The sequence below is a fragment of the Saimiri boliviensis genome, chromosome 8, assembly GCF_048565385.1.
Source record: "Saimiri boliviensis isolate mSaiBol1 chromosome 8, mSaiBol1.pri, whole genome shotgun sequence".
In the NCBI taxonomy this organism is placed as follows: Eukaryota; Metazoa; Chordata; class Mammalia; order Primates; family Cebidae; genus Saimiri; species Saimiri boliviensis.
The window spans coordinates 127,390,342-127,406,677 of record NC_133456.1 but is presented as its reverse complement, the minus strand read 5'-3'; the positions used below and the strand labels follow the sequence as shown (position 1 = coordinate 127,406,677).

At 49.6% G+C, this 16,336-nt stretch overlaps 1 protein-coding gene and 1 pseudogene across 1 annotated transcript; both read left to right on the top strand.

The window, feature by feature from the left end:
* The first annotated feature begins 1 nt into the window (after nt 1).
* Nucleotides 2-5,800, top strand: FZD8 (frizzled class receptor 8). Its single transcript, XM_039478990.2, has one exon. The coding sequence runs from the start codon at nt 853-855 to the stop codon at nt 2,926-2,928; it is 2,076 nt and encodes a 691-aa protein (XP_039334924.1). The 5' UTR covers nt 2-852; the 3' UTR covers nt 2,929-5,800.
* Nucleotides 5,801-12,299: 6,499 nt separating this feature from the next.
* LOC101037104 (large ribosomal subunit protein eL29 pseudogene) lies at nt 12,300-12,873 on the top strand (annotated as a pseudogene).
* The last annotated feature ends 3,463 nt before the right edge of the window (nt 12,874-16,336 follow it).

The following is a 16,336-nucleotide window of genomic DNA, read 5'->3' as shown; positions in this document are numbered from 1 at the left end:
CGCGAGCGGGGCCGGAGCCGGGAAGTTGGGCGAAGGGCGCTGCTCCCGCCGAGGAGGAGGCGGCGGCTGGGCGCGAGCCGCGCCACTCAGGTGTCCGCTCCGCCTTCCGGTCTGGATCTGCTCCTGTGTGTCCAGCGGGAAGGGGACTGCGTGCACCTCGCCCGACCGCGGCCCGGACTTTTCCCGGCGGCGGGGGTCCGTCTGTCCCCGCAGCGGGCGGACGAAGGACGGACGCCAGAGAAAGAGGGCGGCGGCCTGGGCCGAGGCGGGTCCCCAACTCCGGCGGCGGCGGCGCGGCCTTGGGGGCGGGCATGAGCCCCTGGGGGCCGAGCGGGGGCCGCCAGGGCTGACCCGGCGCGGCGAGCGGCCCGGCCCAGCCATCTTGACTGCGCACCGCGGCCCGAGAGGAAACTTGCTGCGCCGCCGCCCTCTGTGCCCGGAGGAGTCGCTGCCGCCCGGCGCGGCGCGGAGAAGCGGTCGGGCGTGCGGAGAGGAGGCGAGAGAGCGCGGGACGATGAGCCGAGGGCCGGCGCCTCTGCGCCGCGAAGACTGAGCGCGCTCCGGGGCGAGCAGAGCGGACCCTCTGGGACTGTGGCGCCAGCCTGCGGCCACCTTCAAACCCCCGGAGCGGCGGAAAGAAGTGCGGAAGGGCCCTGCCCAGGCTGCGGACCGCGCCGCTGCGTTCGCGCCCCGAGAAGGGGCCAGATTACCGGCAGACCACCCCCCTCCCGGGCGAAGCAGAAGGGAGACTCCAGATCACCCGCCTTGCCCGTCTCCGGCTGTCTCGCGGGGCCCCTGGCACCAGTCTGCGCGCCGCCTGGAGGGCGAGGGCACCGGGCCGAGGCGCGCAGCATGGAGTGGGGTTACCTGTTGGAAGTGGCCTCGCTGCTGGCCGCCTTGGCGCTGCTGCAGCGCTCTAGCGGCGCTGCGGCCGCCTCCGCCAAGGAGCTGACGTGCCAGGAGATCACCGTGCCGCTGTGCAAGGGCATCGGCTACAACTACACCTACATGCCCAACCAGTTCAACCACGACACGCAGGACGAGGCGGGCCTGGAGGTGCACCAGTTCTGGCCGCTGGTGGAGATCCAGTGCTCGCCCGACCTCAAGTTCTTCCTGTGCAGCATGTACACGCCCATCTGCCTGGAGGACTACAAGAAGCCGCTGCCGCCCTGCCGCTCGGTGTGCGAGCGCGCCAAGGCCGGCTGCGCGCCGCTCATGCGCCAGTACGGCTTCGCCTGGCCCGACCGCATGCGCTGCGAGCGGCTGCCCGAGCAGGGCAACCCCGACACGCTGTGCATGGACTACAACCGCACCGACCTCACCACGGCCGCGCCCAGCCCGCCGCGCCGCCTGCCGCCGCCGCCGCCCGGCGAGCAGCCGCCCTCGGGCAGCGGCCACGGCCGCCCGCCGGGGGCCCGGCCCCCGCACCGCGGCGGCGGCAGGGGCGGTGGCGGCGGGGACGCGGCGGCGCCCCCAGCTCGCGGCGGCGGCGGCGGCGGCGGCGGGAGGGTGCGGCCCCCTGGCGGCGGCGCGGCTCCCTGCGAGCCCGGGTGCCAGTGCCGCGCGCCCATGGTGAGCGTGTCCAGCGAGCGCCACCCTCTCTACAACCGCGTCAAGACAGGCCAGATCGCCAACTGCGCGCTGCCGTGCCACAACCCCTTTTTCAGCCAGGACGAGCGCGCCTTCACCGTCTTCTGGATCGGCCTGTGGTCGGTGCTCTGCTTCGTGTCCACCTTCGCCACCGTCTCCACCTTCCTCATCGACATGGAGCGCTTCAAGTACCCGGAGCGGCCCATCATCTTCCTCTCGGCCTGCTACCTCTTCGTGTCGGTGGGCTACCTGGTGCGCCTGGTGGCGGGCCACGAGAAGGTGGCGTGCAGCGGCGGCGCCCCGGGCGCGGGGGGCGCGGGCGGCGCGGGCGGCGCGGCGGCGGGCGCGGGCGCGGCGGGCGCGGGCGCGGGCGGCCCGGGGGGGCGCGGCGAGTACGAGGAGCTGGGCGCGGTGGAGCAGCACGTGCGCTACGAGACCACCGGCCCCGCGCTGTGCACCGTGGTCTTCCTGTTGGTCTACTTCTTCGGCATGGCCAGCTCCATCTGGTGGGTGATCCTGTCGCTCACGTGGTTCCTGGCGGCCGGCATGAAGTGGGGCAACGAAGCCATCGCCGGCTACTCGCAGTACTTCCACCTGGCCGCGTGGCTCGTGCCCAGCGTCAAGTCCATCGCGGTGCTGGCGCTCAGCTCGGTGGACGGCGACCCGGTGGCGGGCATCTGCTACGTGGGCAACCAGAGCCTGGACAACCTGCGCGGCTTCGTGCTGGCGCCGCTGGTCATCTACCTCTTCATCGGCACCATGTTCCTGCTGGCCGGCTTCGTGTCGCTCTTCCGCATCCGCTCGGTCATCAAGCAGCAGGACGGCCCCACCAAGACGCACAAGCTGGAGAAGCTGATGATCCGCCTGGGCCTGTTCACCGTGCTCTACACCGTGCCCGCCGCGGTGGTGGTCGCCTGCCTCTTCTACGAGCAGCACAACCGCCCACGCTGGGAGGCCACGCACAACTGCCCGTGCCTGCGGGACCTGCAGCCCGACCAGGCGCGCAGGCCCGACTACGCCGTCTTCATGCTCAAGTACTTCATGTGCCTGGTGGTGGGCATCACCTCGGGCGTGTGGGTCTGGTCCGGCAAGACGCTGGAGTCCTGGCGCTCGCTGTGCACCCGCTGCTGCTGGGCCAGCAAGGGCGCCGCGGGGGGCGGGGGCGCGGGCGCCACGGCCGCGGGGGGCGGCGGCGGGCCGGGGGGCGGCGGCGGCGGCGGGGGTCCCGGCGGCGGCGGGGGCTCCCTCTACAGCGACGTCAGCACCGGCCTGACGTGGCGGTCTGGCACGGCCAGTTCCGTGTCTTATCCAAAGCAGATGCCATTGTCCCAGGTCTGAGCGGAGGGGAGGGGGCGCCCAGGAGGGTTGGGGAGGCGGGCGAGGAGACCAGTGCAGCGAAGGGACACTTGACGGGCTGAGGTTCCCACCCCTTCACAGTGTTGATTGCTATTAGCATGATAATGAACTCTTAATGGTATCCATTAGCTGGGACTTAAAAGACTCACTTAGAACAAAGTACCTGGCATTGAAGCCTCCCAGACCCAGCCCCTTTTCCTCCATTGATGTGCGGGGAGCTCCTCCCGCCACGCGTTAATCTCTGTTGGCTGAGTAGGGTGGACTCTGCGGCGTTTCCAGAAGCCGAGGCTTGGAGCCCTCCCTGGCTGCCCTTGGCTGGGTTTGCAGTCCGATACACAGATTTCACCTGGGAGAAGCTCTTTTTCTCCCTCGACTCTCCTACGTCAACCCCTATCTTACCCTGGAGGAGGGGTGACCGCGACCTGACGGGATTGCACGGTTTGGGTATTCTTAATGACCAGGCAGATGCCTTAAGTAAACAAACAAGAAATGTCTTAATTATACACCCCAAGTAAATACGGGTTTCTCACATTAGACGATGTATTTATATAATTATTTGTTAAATTGTACAAAGTGTGTAAAATATGTATATATCCAAAGATATACAGTGTGTACATTTTTTTGTAAAAAGTTTAGAGGCTTACCCCTGTATGAACAGATATAAGTATTCTATTTTGTCAATAAAATGACTTTTGATAAATGATTTAACCATTACCCTCTCCCCCGCCTCTTCTGAGCTGTCACCTTTAAAGTGCTTGCTAAGGACGCATGGGGAAAATGGACATTTTCTGGCTTGTCATTCTGTACATGACCTCAGGCATGGAGAAAATTACTTGTTAAACTCTAGTTCTTTAAGTTGTTAGCCAAGTAAATATCATTGTTGAACTGAAATCAAAATCGAGTTTTGCACCTTCCCTGAAGACGGTGTTTTTCATGGGAGCGCTGTTCTGATCCATGGATAACAACTCTCACCTTAGTGGATGTACATGGAACTTCTCCAAGGCAGTCCCTCCCCTTAGGCCTTGTTATTTATCCTGTATGGTATCACTAAAGGTTTCAAAACCCTGCATTCATTTCTGGAGTCCGTGATTTTGAAGGCACCTGGTGATCCAGGGACAGAACGCATGGCTGAGGTGTAGAGGTTAATGTTTTAAACGATAGCTCACCCTTTACAGTAGAAGTCACTTGACAATCTGGTAGGGGAGCAGGCGCTCTTTAATGGATTAAACTAACGGGTTAACATCTTAATAACCTTCAATGCTTGTGGATACCAAATGTGCTGCTTTTCCTAGAGAAAAAAGCTATTGTTCCTCTGTCAAGACTAAGCTAATTTATTTGAGCAGAAGGCTGTTGAATTAACAGAAGAATGCTCCAGCAATTGTTGAACTTTTTACCTGTCTGCCCAGTGGCTCAGCACATCATTCCTTTAAGAGGAGCTAAATGAATAGGGTTAATCTGTAGGGAACTTGGTCTTTTGAGTTTGAAAAACTTTGATCTTTTCTCCTCTGCAAATGTGCTGTATAGTCTGAAGTTTCTTTCCCCGCTGCCCATCTCCTCTTACTGCAGACCAATTGGCCACCGCGGAGCCTTAAAGTTCTTCCATTAAAGGGATGTGGGACTTTTACTTTAAAAAGGAGAGAGAGCGCGGGAGAGGAAGACTTGTAACAGTTAGTGAAGACCGGAGGCACAAGTCCTCAGCCTTTTAAACAGCTTTTCCCGGCATTGTTAGCCAGCCTGCAGGCAGCTAGGCATGGGTTGAAGCTTTATAGAAAAGGGCTCTGAATGCCCCACAGGTGGTCTGCGCACATAATCCCCCAATTTAAAGCGTTTTCCTTTGCTGGACAATTGCATTACAAAACTCCCTTCTTTTTCGCTCCTAATTGAACCAATGAACTATTATAAACTACAAGTTTTTCTTTAAAAAAAAAAAAAATCGCCAGTGCCTAAATTCTATTGACTAAATTCTAGCAAGTTTTCCAAACTGAACCTTTTAAGGCACCGGAAGTAAAAGCTGCTTAACCAGACGATTCTGTTTTGCGGATATTTTTATTCCTTATGCTTGTTATTTTCTGACAGATTAGCAATAATTTAAAAGTAATTGGTAAGGTTGTGTGTTAGTACTGAAAAGATAGCCCCAGGTCCGTTATTAAGCTGTCAATCAAGATAAGAAATGGGCAGCTACGCTGCTAATGATGGGGCATCCATCATTATGGGATGGGAGGGGCTTTGTTCTGCCCATCCTGCTAAAATGTTTGTTCTCCTTACTTTACCTCGTAGGAATCTTTAGTGGTTAAAAACATTTTTGATAGGCTAGACATTACTTCCTTGACCCATCTTACTCATGTAAGAGGCTTCGTGGAAGAGATCCACGGGGGTGACGTTGTGCAAATCCTTTTCAGAGTCAGTCTCGCTGTTAGATTAGATAGGCAATTAGAACCTGCTTTAGCGACGGTGCCCATCTTATTTTTTAAAGCCAGAGACATTGTAAAAATGTTCACCTCTCCAATCGTTTGGCTTATTAAAGAATTACTGTTTGTAACTTAGGTACCTGTCAGTGGCCTACATCTAACCTACTTGGTAACTCGTGTACTGCAGTGTACATACGCCAACTGTAAACTCTATATATTCAGTTATAAAGTGGAATTTTGAGGGCAGGTCCCAAAGTCGTTACCACATATGTAGGATGGGGAGAAAGCCACAAGTCAGCAGTTAGCATGTCGGCTTTCTCAGGTAGCAGTATTCTCACGACTGACACATTTTCAACTGCGTGACACAGTGGGAAAATGTCCAACTCTGAAGCCTTTTACCTTATTCTTTACTATATCATTATAAAATGCTATATTTGATAACTCAAGATGGCTCTCAGTGTGTTCAATCTAAGCGAGCTTATTTGACGTACCCGATTTAAATTCTGAGGACAGTTTTCAGTGAAAAGACCTGCATCTGTAATCACTAGACACTGATTTTAGAGAATGGTGTTAAGACGTAAGGGCTGGTTCTTTGCCTTTGAAGCTATAACTTGAGTTGCCTATTTGCCAATACTCCGATGGTGTCTACTAAGGGAAGAAAACCCCAAAATTGATTTTAAGGTGGAAGAAAGAAGAGTATATGGCAAATTGCGTTAGACCAATGAATACCCATGTGTGCTACACAGGTGTGTATTTAATAACTACATAAAACAAGTGTTCGTTTTTGAAAATCTTGTCAAATTATTGGGAGTTGGGTTGACGTGGTTGCGGTGTGGCTAAAAGGTCAAGGTCAAACCTAACATGATTAAAACCATTAGTAAAGCCAAAGCTGGTTAAAATTGCTTGTGGGAGAAGTTATGCGAAACACTTTCTTTTTGCTTTATAATAAATGCAATTTGAAAGCACCGTGAAACGAGGGGGAAAAGTTTATAAGAAAAGTGTAAGGAGCAAACGATGCCGCATGACAGTTCCTTCGCCTGCACTGACCTCATGGCAAGTGTCTGTGATTCTTCAGAGTCTGGGCAAAGAGAGTGAGATTGTCTTCCCAAAAGAAAACCAGGAGGTTGCAGAGCACACGATGCAATTTAAAGCCTAGGTGCAAACGTTCTGCTGAGTTGGGCAAAAAGCCCATCAGTGCGTCAGTCGCTTTCCGTGTTTGATACTCTACTGCCATCTGGTGGTAACACACGGTCCCAGAACCAGGAAGCTAGCGAGGTTCCTTCATTCAATGCATTCATTCAATTCATTCATTCAAAAACAGCACAGTGTGCCAGCCCAGGCACGTGCGCAGCCTCCGCCCAGAGGACCTGCAAACGTTTTGTACTCATACGTTTGAATATTTTCTCTGAAGCGCTCCAAAATTGCATCAGTGTGCACTGAAGTTTAAGACCCCACAAGACATCCCGCCACGCAGTAAGATGACTTTTATTGACTTCAATTGCATTAAATCCTCCATATAACTTTCATGGAAGAAAAGAATGTATAATAAAGAGTATTTTGAGGTGGGACGTGGTTGGCTTGCTTAATTAAATGCCGCTTTACAATTTCTCACGTAGAGGTCAACCTCTGTGTCTAGGGGATGCCTGTGAGGGCTGCACATGAGTGCTGTTAGGGGGAGCAAGACCAGCCTGTCCCTCATTTTACCTAGCCAGGTGTTAAACAAGGTCGGCCAGAGGGAGGAAAGGGGAGCATCAGCGCTGGAACACTGGAGCCCTCGGGGAGGAAGATGACACAGCACTGAGGTGCGCAAAGAGCAGGCTGTTAAATAAGGATGAGCGGGACTGGGCGTGGTGGCTCATACCTATAATCCCAGCACTTTGGGAGGCCGAAGCGGGCAGATCACCTGGGGTCAGGAGTTCGAGACCAGCCTGGCCAACATGGTGAAATCCTGTCTCTACTAAAAATACAAAAATTAGCCGTGCATGATGCCGGGCATCTGTAATCCAAGCTACTTGAGAGGCTGAGGCAGGAATTGCTGGCACCAGGAGGCAGAGGCTGCACTGAGCCGAGATCACGCCACTGCCCTCCAGCCTGGGTTTAGAGCAAAACTCTGCCTCAAAAAAAAAAAAAAAAAAAAAAAAAGGATGAGGAGAGAAAGAAGGTTTCTGAAGACCAGAATGTCTAGTGGGGTGTGGGAGGGAAGGAAGGGACCAGTGGGCAAGAACCACATAAGATCTTGGAGGACTTCCAGAGTTGAGAGACCCCAGGGGCAAGAATCTTGCTGCCCATGGACAGGGAGCAGAGGCAAAACCCTGTGGCGTTCTGGAAATGTGGAATCTCAGGTCTCTCTTACTGAATCAGAAGCTGCATTTTAACAAGACCCCCCCAAGCTTCACATGCGCACTGAAGGGCACGAAGGGCTAGCACACGGTCCCTCATTTCACTGGTTAGAAAACAAGCCCGTAACAACTGTGCTTACCGAGCATCACGCAGTCACGAGCACAGCTGGGCCTAGAAGCCACCAAGCCTACTTGTCACTCTTGTCTCTGTGGGTCTTTCCCAGCTGTCCCGCTCTTTTGTGTAAACCTCTGAGGCCACCGAAAGCTACATTCAGGCTGGGAGTGGTGGCTCACACCTGTAATCCCAACACTTTGGGAGGCCGAGATAGGAGGATCACTAGAGGCCAGGAGTTGAAGACAAGCTTGGGTTATATAATGAGACTCCATCCCTATAAAAAATAAAAAGCCAGATGTGCTGCTGCGTGCCTGTAGTCTCTTGGGAGGCTGAGGCAGGAGGAGCCTTACTTGAGCCTCACTTGAGCCCAAGAGTTCAAGGCTGCAATAAGCTATGGGTGTGCTACTGTACTCCAGCATAAGCAATAGAGGAAGAGTGTATCTCAAAATGTATTCGTAGCTGGTACAGCAAGTTACCAGGGCTGTGTCTGCCTGGTTACAGAATCATAGTGGAGTTTCCCCACGTTTGGTGGTCATGACACGGGCCATGTGAATGCCCAGCCTCAGAGGCGAGACGAGCACTGTGAAAAGGCTTGCCTCTTGGGCCCCTGGGCCAACTTAGGCCAGCTCACCTGTGTTTTGGTGTCTACAGCCACAGTACTCCAATACACTCCATATTCAAGAGTCTGCGTTCTGGGGCCGACCGTGGTGGCTCACGCCTGTAATCCCAGTACTTTGGGAGGCCAAGGTGGGTGGATCATGAGGTCAAGAGATCAAGACCATCCTGGCCAACATGATGAAACCCCGTCTCTACTAAAAATATAAAAATCAGCTGGGCCTGGTGACACACGCCTGTAGTCCCAGCTACTCAGGAGGCTGAGGCAGGAGAATTGCTTGAACCTGGGAGGCAGAGGTTGCAGTGAGCCAAGATCACGCCACTGCACTCCAGCCTGGAGCCTGGCAACAGAGCGAGACTCTGTCTCAAAAAAAAAAAAAAGAAAGAAAGAATCTGTATTGTGGCTTAGTGAGGAAGGACGGTGACTGGGTTTTGTGTCCCACCCTAATCTGGTTTTGAATCATAATCCCATGTCAAGGGAGGGACCCAGCAGGAGGTGACTGGATGTGGGGGGGTGGGCGGATATCCCCCTTGATGTTCTGATAGTGAGTTTTCAAGTGGTCTTGTTTGAGACTGTCTGGCACTTTCCACTTTCTCTTTCTCTCTCTCTCTCTCTCTCTCTCTCTCTCTCTCTCTCTCTCTCTGTCTGTCTCTCTCTCTCTCTCCTGTGACCCTGTAAGATGTCCTGCTTCCCCTTCACCTTCCACCATGGTTGTAAGTTTCCTGAGGTCTCCCCAGCAGTGCAGGGCTGTGAGTCAATTACATCTCTTTCCTTTGTCAATGACCCAGTCTCAGGGAGTGTCTTTATAGCAGTGTAAGAATGGACTAATGGAGGGAGGGAGGACGGGCTTCTGTTACTGATGGAGTTCGCATGGGAATAGGGACCAGATGCGGAATGTGTTGACCCTGGCTGGCAGAGGCCTGAGGGCCCTTCAGGGAGAGCCTGGCCTGGGTCAGGGAGGAGGAGAAACAGCAGAACCACTATGCAGTGAAGGTCAGCACAGGGACCAGGGAGAGTGAAGGGCTTAGAGAACCCAGGAGAGCATCCCAGAAATCTCGGCAATTGACAGAGCAACTGAGGAAGAGCTTGGCAGCCCAGTGGACTCATGCCACAGGCTGTGCCCGGGAGGGGCTAAGAGCATGGGTGGCACCTGAAAAGCTCAGTCGGTAGCCAGAGAAAGGCGGGAGGAAAGAATTGCCCAGTGCAAAAGGCAAAGTTAGGATCAATGTTAGCGGAACAACCCAGTTTGGATGGCTTTCGAAGTCTGGGACACAGCCACTCTTCCCAGGGGACAGACACACACATTTATAGGGCCACGTTTGTCACTCAGGTGAATCATACACTGATTTAAACGAGAAAAGCAATTTCCAACATCTTCCCCTCCTAACAAGCCCGTTTTTAATTAACCAGCGCTCCAACAGCGTTTCTCACCCCACTTGCATGTTAGAAGCACTTGGGGTGGTTTTTTTCTCATTACCGATGCCCATGCTGCACCCCACACCAACAGAATCAGAATTTAGGGGGGTACCAGCTGAGAGTTCAAAGTTTTCTAAAACTCTCTTCATGTGCAGCCAGAGTTGAAAACCAGTGGATGTTAATTGAATGTGGCATTATCATCTAAAGTGAAATATAGATATAGATATATATTTTATACACATGTAGACAGACATATCTATAACTATATCTATATAGATATATATGTCTATATATCTATGTCTTGACATATATATATAGACATGCATATCTATATAGATGTTTATATATCTATATCTACATTGATATAACGATTATAGACATATATATCTATATATAGATATAGATATATAGACATATCTATATATAGATATAGATATATAGACATATCTATATATAGATATAGATATATAGATATATATAAACATATCTCTATATAGATATACAGAAATAGAAATTAGCTAAGCAAAGTAGCTGCTTTCATCTAACTTGACTACTTTAAACAAAAGCAGTGATTTTCTTCTGTCACTCTGAGACGTATCTGGGAGATGAAGGAGTGAGTGACCTCACCTGGTCCAAAGAAAGAACTTCTCACTACACAGTTTTCACTAACTGCTTTTTCACCTATAAGGAAATAACAAAGAATTGTGTGCACATACGGTATTATTCTACTCAATTAGAAATTAAACCTCCCCTGTGAATTTAGGAGGAACCAATCAGGTCAATGTGTTAGTAAAGATATTAAAATATTATCTTCCTACCAAAAAGGCACCTGCACTCACATGCATATTGCAGCACTATTCACAATAGCAGAGACAGAGAATCAACCTAGGTGCCCATCAACAGTCGATTGGATTTTTAAAATGTGATTTGCTATACACCGTGGAATACTATGCAGCCATAAAAAAGAAGTCCCTTGAAGCAACATGGATGCAGCCAGAGGCCATTATCGATAATCTAAGTGAATTAACACCGGGACAGAAAAGCAAACACCAGGTGTTCTCACCTCTAAGGCGGAACTGCACACTGGCTACACATGGTCATCAAGATGGGAATTACAGACACTGGGGACTCCGAAAGGTGGGAGGGAGAATAGAAGTCAAGGTGAAAAGCTTTCGACTGGGAATATGTTCACTATTTGGGTAATGGGTTCAGTAGAAGCTTAAACCTCAGTATCACACAATACGTCCATGTAACAAACCCGCACGTGTATTCACTGAATCTGAAAAATAAAATGAAACGTTCTCTTCTTGTTCAGTGGATGTTTACGCATTGAGACCAACTCAGCTGGAAATGAAAGCTCAGCCCATAGCGACCAAAGACAGGCCTGACTTTCTAAGACCGGGTGCAGGGTCGTGTTTTAGCCCAGGAAGCAAGGGTCGAGCCAACAGTGGGTCAGGGGAATCCCGAACGCGTGTCCCTACGTGCATCTTCACCTCACCTCTTCCAAAGAAACCTGATAGTGCCTTCCCTCATGCTGGAACATGGCTCAAGTTGTAGAATTATAGGATAGCATTCATTTGGTCCAGAAACCCACTCTGTCTTTGGGCACCATGCAAGAAGTTACGAGTCCTTAACAAAGCCCCAGAAAGTGAGATCCAGTTTCCCAAGTAAGTGCAGAGGTTTTCCTGATTCTGGGTGATGAGTATGATTTGAGAGCGTCACCACTACATTCATCTTTATTCTGTGAGAAAAAGCCTAAGCTCATTGAGCACTGTTTACAATAGCAAAGACCTGGAACCAACCCAAATGCCCATTGATGATAGACTGGACAGGGAAGATGTGGCACATATACACCATGGAATATTACACAGCCATCAAAAACGATGAGTTCGTGTCCTTCATAGGTTCATGGATGAACCTGGAAACCATCAGTCTCAGCAAACTGACACAAGAGCAGAAAATCAAACATCACACGTTCTCACTCATAGGCGGGTGTTGAACAATGAGAACACCTGGACACAGGGAGGGGAGCACTACACATTGGGGTCTCCTTGGGGGAAATAGGGGAGGGACGGTGTGGGGGTGGGAAGGTGGGGAGGTGGGGAGACAGAGCATGGGGAGAAATGCCAGATACAGGTGACGGGGAGAAAGGCAGCAAACCACACCGCCATGTGTGTACCGATGCAACAATCTTGCCTGTTCTTCACATGGACCCCAAAACCTAAAATGCAATAAAATAAATAAATAAAAATAAAAAGCCTAAGCTGAGGGTCACAGGTTAAACCCACAACAGGGACGCAAACTTTGCACAATCCCACCAAAAAAACCACCTCCTGGCCATACTCAGTGTGAACCAAAAAGAAGCCGGGAACTTAATCATTCTGGAAAATATCCCTTCATAAACACCATGTTAACTTAATTAACTTAAAAAATCTCTATCTTCCGGTCTTAGGCGCTTCGGCAACCGTGGCTCAGGTGCAGACATGGCCAAGTCCCAGAACCACACCACGCACAACCAGTCCCGAAAATGGCACAGAAATGGTATCAAGAAACCCCGATCACAAAGATACGAATCTCTTAAGGGGGTGAACCCCAAGTTCCTGAGGAACACGCGCTTTGCCAGGAAGCACAACAAGAAGGGCCTAAAGAAGACGCAGGCCAGCAGTGCCCAGGCCAGGAGTGCACGTGCCGAGGCCGTCATGGCCCTCGTAAAGCCCAAGGAGGTTAAGCCCAAGATCCCAAAGGGGGGTGTCAGCCGAAAGCTCGATCGACTTGCTTACATTGCCCACCCCAAGCTTGGGAAGCGTGCTCGTGCTCGCATTGCCGAGGGGCTCAGGCTCTGCCGGCCAAAGGCCAAGGCCAAGGCCAAGGATCAAAACGAGGCCCAGGCTGCACCTCCAGCTTCAGTTCCAGCTCAGGCTCCCACAGGTGCCCAGGCCCCTACAAAGACTTCAGAGTAGATCTCTCTGCCAATGTGAGGACAGAAGGACGGGTGCGACCCCCCGGGGCTGCCATCTGCATGGGGCCGGGGTCCCCCTGTGCTATTTGTACAAATAAACCTGAGGGAGGGAAAAATAAATAAATAAATAAACAAATAAATAAATAAATAAATAAAAAATCTCTAGCAAGTTGCAGAAAGCCAGTAAAAATGAGGGGTTATGAGAGCAGACTCAACCCCACCACCCGGCTCCGTTAGTGAATTAGTTACTCAGCCTCTGTCTTCCTCAGTTTCCTCCTCTGTAAAATGGGAATAAGAACAGCATCTATTTTATAGGATTGTTGTAAGGATTCACTTCCATTACAGATAAAATGCAAAGAACACTGCCTGCCTGGGTGAGTGAGTGCCAGCTGCCATCAATAAAGAGTTTGTTTTACTGAGCCAGGCATGGTGGCTCACGCTTGTAATCCTAGCACTTTGGAAGGTCAAGGCGGGTGAATCACTTAAGGCCAGGAGTTCAAGACCAGCCTGGCCAATATGGCGAAACTCTGTCTCCACTAAAAAAAAATTAAAAATTAGCCAGGCGTGGTGGTGCACGCCTGTAATCCCACCTACTCAGGAAGGTGAGGCAAGAGAATTGCTTGAACCTGGGAGGCAGAGGTTTCAGTGAGCTGAGACGGTGCCACTGCATTCCAGCCTGGGCAGCAGAGTGAGACTCGTCTCAAAAAAAAAAAGTTTTATTGTATTAAATAAAAATGTTTCCATGTGCATTTTTGTTTTGTTTATTTAATTTTTATTGTGGTTAAAAAAAAAAAAACTTTACTATCTTAACCGTTTGTAAGTATATAGTTCTGTAGTGCTAAGCGTATTTACATTGGGGTGAAACAGATCACCAGAACTTTTTCATCTTGCAAAACTGAAACTCCATACCATTAAACAACTACTCCCTTCTCCTCATCCCCCAACTCTTGAAACCCCCATTCTGCTTCCTGTCTCTATGAACTTAACTGCAACAAATACCTCGTATAAGTGGAATCAGATGGTATTTGTCTTTTTGTGACCAGCTTATTTCACTTGGCATAATTTGCTCAGGTTCATCTGTGCTGCAGCATGGGTCGGAACTTCCTCCCTTTTCAAGGCTGAGCAATGTTCCATTGTGTGTGCATAGTGCATGTTGTTCCTCCTGTCATCACAGACGAACATTCGAGTTCTTTCCACCTCTTGACCATTGCAGATAGTACTGCCACAAACATGGCTGTGCAAATCTCTCTTCAAAGACCCTGCTTTCAACTCTTCCGGCTATATACCCAGAAGTGGGATTGCTAGATCATAGGGTAGTTTCATTTTTAACTTTTTGATGAATCACCGTGCTGCTAATTTCATGTTGGTCCATCCATCCATTGATCCATGCGTTCTTTACACATTTATGCTCCTTAATTTCTATATTAATCAATCAGAATAAGTTAGGTTTTGCTGCAAATAACAAACAACCCCAAAATCTCAGAGGCTTCACACAACAAGAATAATTTATGACTACACATGTCCAGCATGTGTCAATGAAGAGATTCTCTGCACCATGGGCACTCAGAGACCCAATTTGACTAAAGTTCATTGCCAAAGGAAGTCGTATTGGCACCCCCAATGGTGCAGGAAAGTAATCCTACCGCTTGCCCAGAAAAAGAAAAACTATAAGTCTTCGTTAAGTGGCAATAACGGCTTCCATAGCTCTCCACACGAATACAGTCACGTGTCCCCCTCTCTCTGCCATAGCTACCTCTGCTTTCTACTGAAGGTCATAAAGTAAAATACAAAAAGAACTAACAAGGGTCAGACTGCCGCCTTCTTGCCCTTGTGTTTTATGAACCTGAAATCTTGTTAACTTTTCTTCATCTGTGAAATGAGGCTAATAATTATTGGTCTGCCCTTCTCACGGTCTTCTAAGAAAAAAATGACATGATTGAAATAAAAATAGTACATTTTAAACCTCTAGTTATAGGCCAAGCATGATGGCTCACGCCTGGAATCCCAGCACTTTGGGAAGCTGAGGCGGGCAGATCACTTGAGCCCAGGAGTTTGAAACCAGCCCAGGCAACATGGCAAAATCCAATCTCTTAAAAAAAAAAGAACAACAAGAAGAAGCAGCTTAGCTGGTCTTCATGGTACATGCCTTAGTCCCAACCACTTGGAAAGATGAGGTGGGAGAATCACCTGAGTCTGGGAGGTCAAGGAGCCGATGTCACATCAGACTGCACTCCAGCCTGGGTGACAGAGCAAGATCCTGGCTCAAAAAATAAAGATAAATCTCTAGTTACCAAAAAAAAGAAAACAAAAACCCAAGGCCATTCAAAAGACTATACTGTTCACTGAGATGTTTGTGACTTCCAAAGTAGTCAGAATGATTAAATTTAAGTGCTTTAACCTACTCAAAAAAGAAAATTTGTACTGTCTTTAAATTTGTGCTATTCAAAAAACTCATCCATTCAATACACGTTTGTTGAGCAACTACTTTGCCCAAAGAACTGGGAATTACTTTCAGTGTCTCCATTGACTACCATAATGTGGGTGGGGGTACTTTAGGAGGATGCTACTCAGCTATAGACACTTTCTTTGTGTGAAACCAACTGATCCATAGAGAAAATGAGCACACATAAAACTGAACAGTGAAAACAGAGAAGCAAGAAAGAATAGCGAAGAAAGACTGTGAGAAGAAAAGTTCAGATCACACTTTGGGAGGCCAAGGCAGGAGAATTGCTTGAGCCCAGGAGTTTGAGACCAGCCTGGACAACAAAGGGAGACCCCTGTCTCTACAAAAAGAAATAAAAAAATAATAGCCAGGTCTGGTGGTGGGTGCCTGTGGTCCCAGCTACTCAGGAGGCTGAGGTGGGAGGATTGCTTGAGCCCAAGAGGTGGAGGCTGCAGTGAGCCGAGATCGAACCACTGGAGTCAATCGGAGTCAAGAACAAGACCCTGTATCAAAAAAGGGAAACGTTCAGATGAAGTAAAAAATATTTTTAAAATCAGAATCACAAGATGCTGCAGCCACGTTAGCAATATTTCATCCATACACAGTTTTCATATTTTAGGCTTATAATTCTACATGCTGGAAAACTTCACACTTTATAATTTTTATGCTGGAAAGTTGGATTTCACATGAAGGAAATGACTAAATCTGAAGTACTCGAGATGTAAAATGACTCACGTATTCTTAAGATTAACAGAATCTTACACTGTATTACGATTTTGTGTATTTGCATTTCAAAATTCCCAAAGGATTTAGCAGTCTGAGACCAAAGATTGGATTTTTTTTCAAATCACACGGAAGCTTTTAAATCTAAGTTTAGTCTAATTAAAGGATGAATGTGGCGAATTCCGTTAAACTTTCCAACATCATTGTGTTGCTCCAACTCAAGGATTAGTGCACGACTCCCACAGATGTTTCCAAATTCAATAAAGGAAGGGCGGGTCTGAAGTGAGTCAGTAACTCAGTTTTCTAGACCACTAAACTTACCGATTGAACTTAAGCTGCTCATTAGCTTGCGCGAGAAGTGTCAAGGTAAT

Bases quoted from the DNA above. Each gene is read 5' to 3' on its own strand.
- FZD8 (XM_039478990.2), top strand. From the start codon at position 853: ATGGAGTGGGGTTACCTGTTGGAAGTGGCCTCGCTGCTGGCCGCCTTG.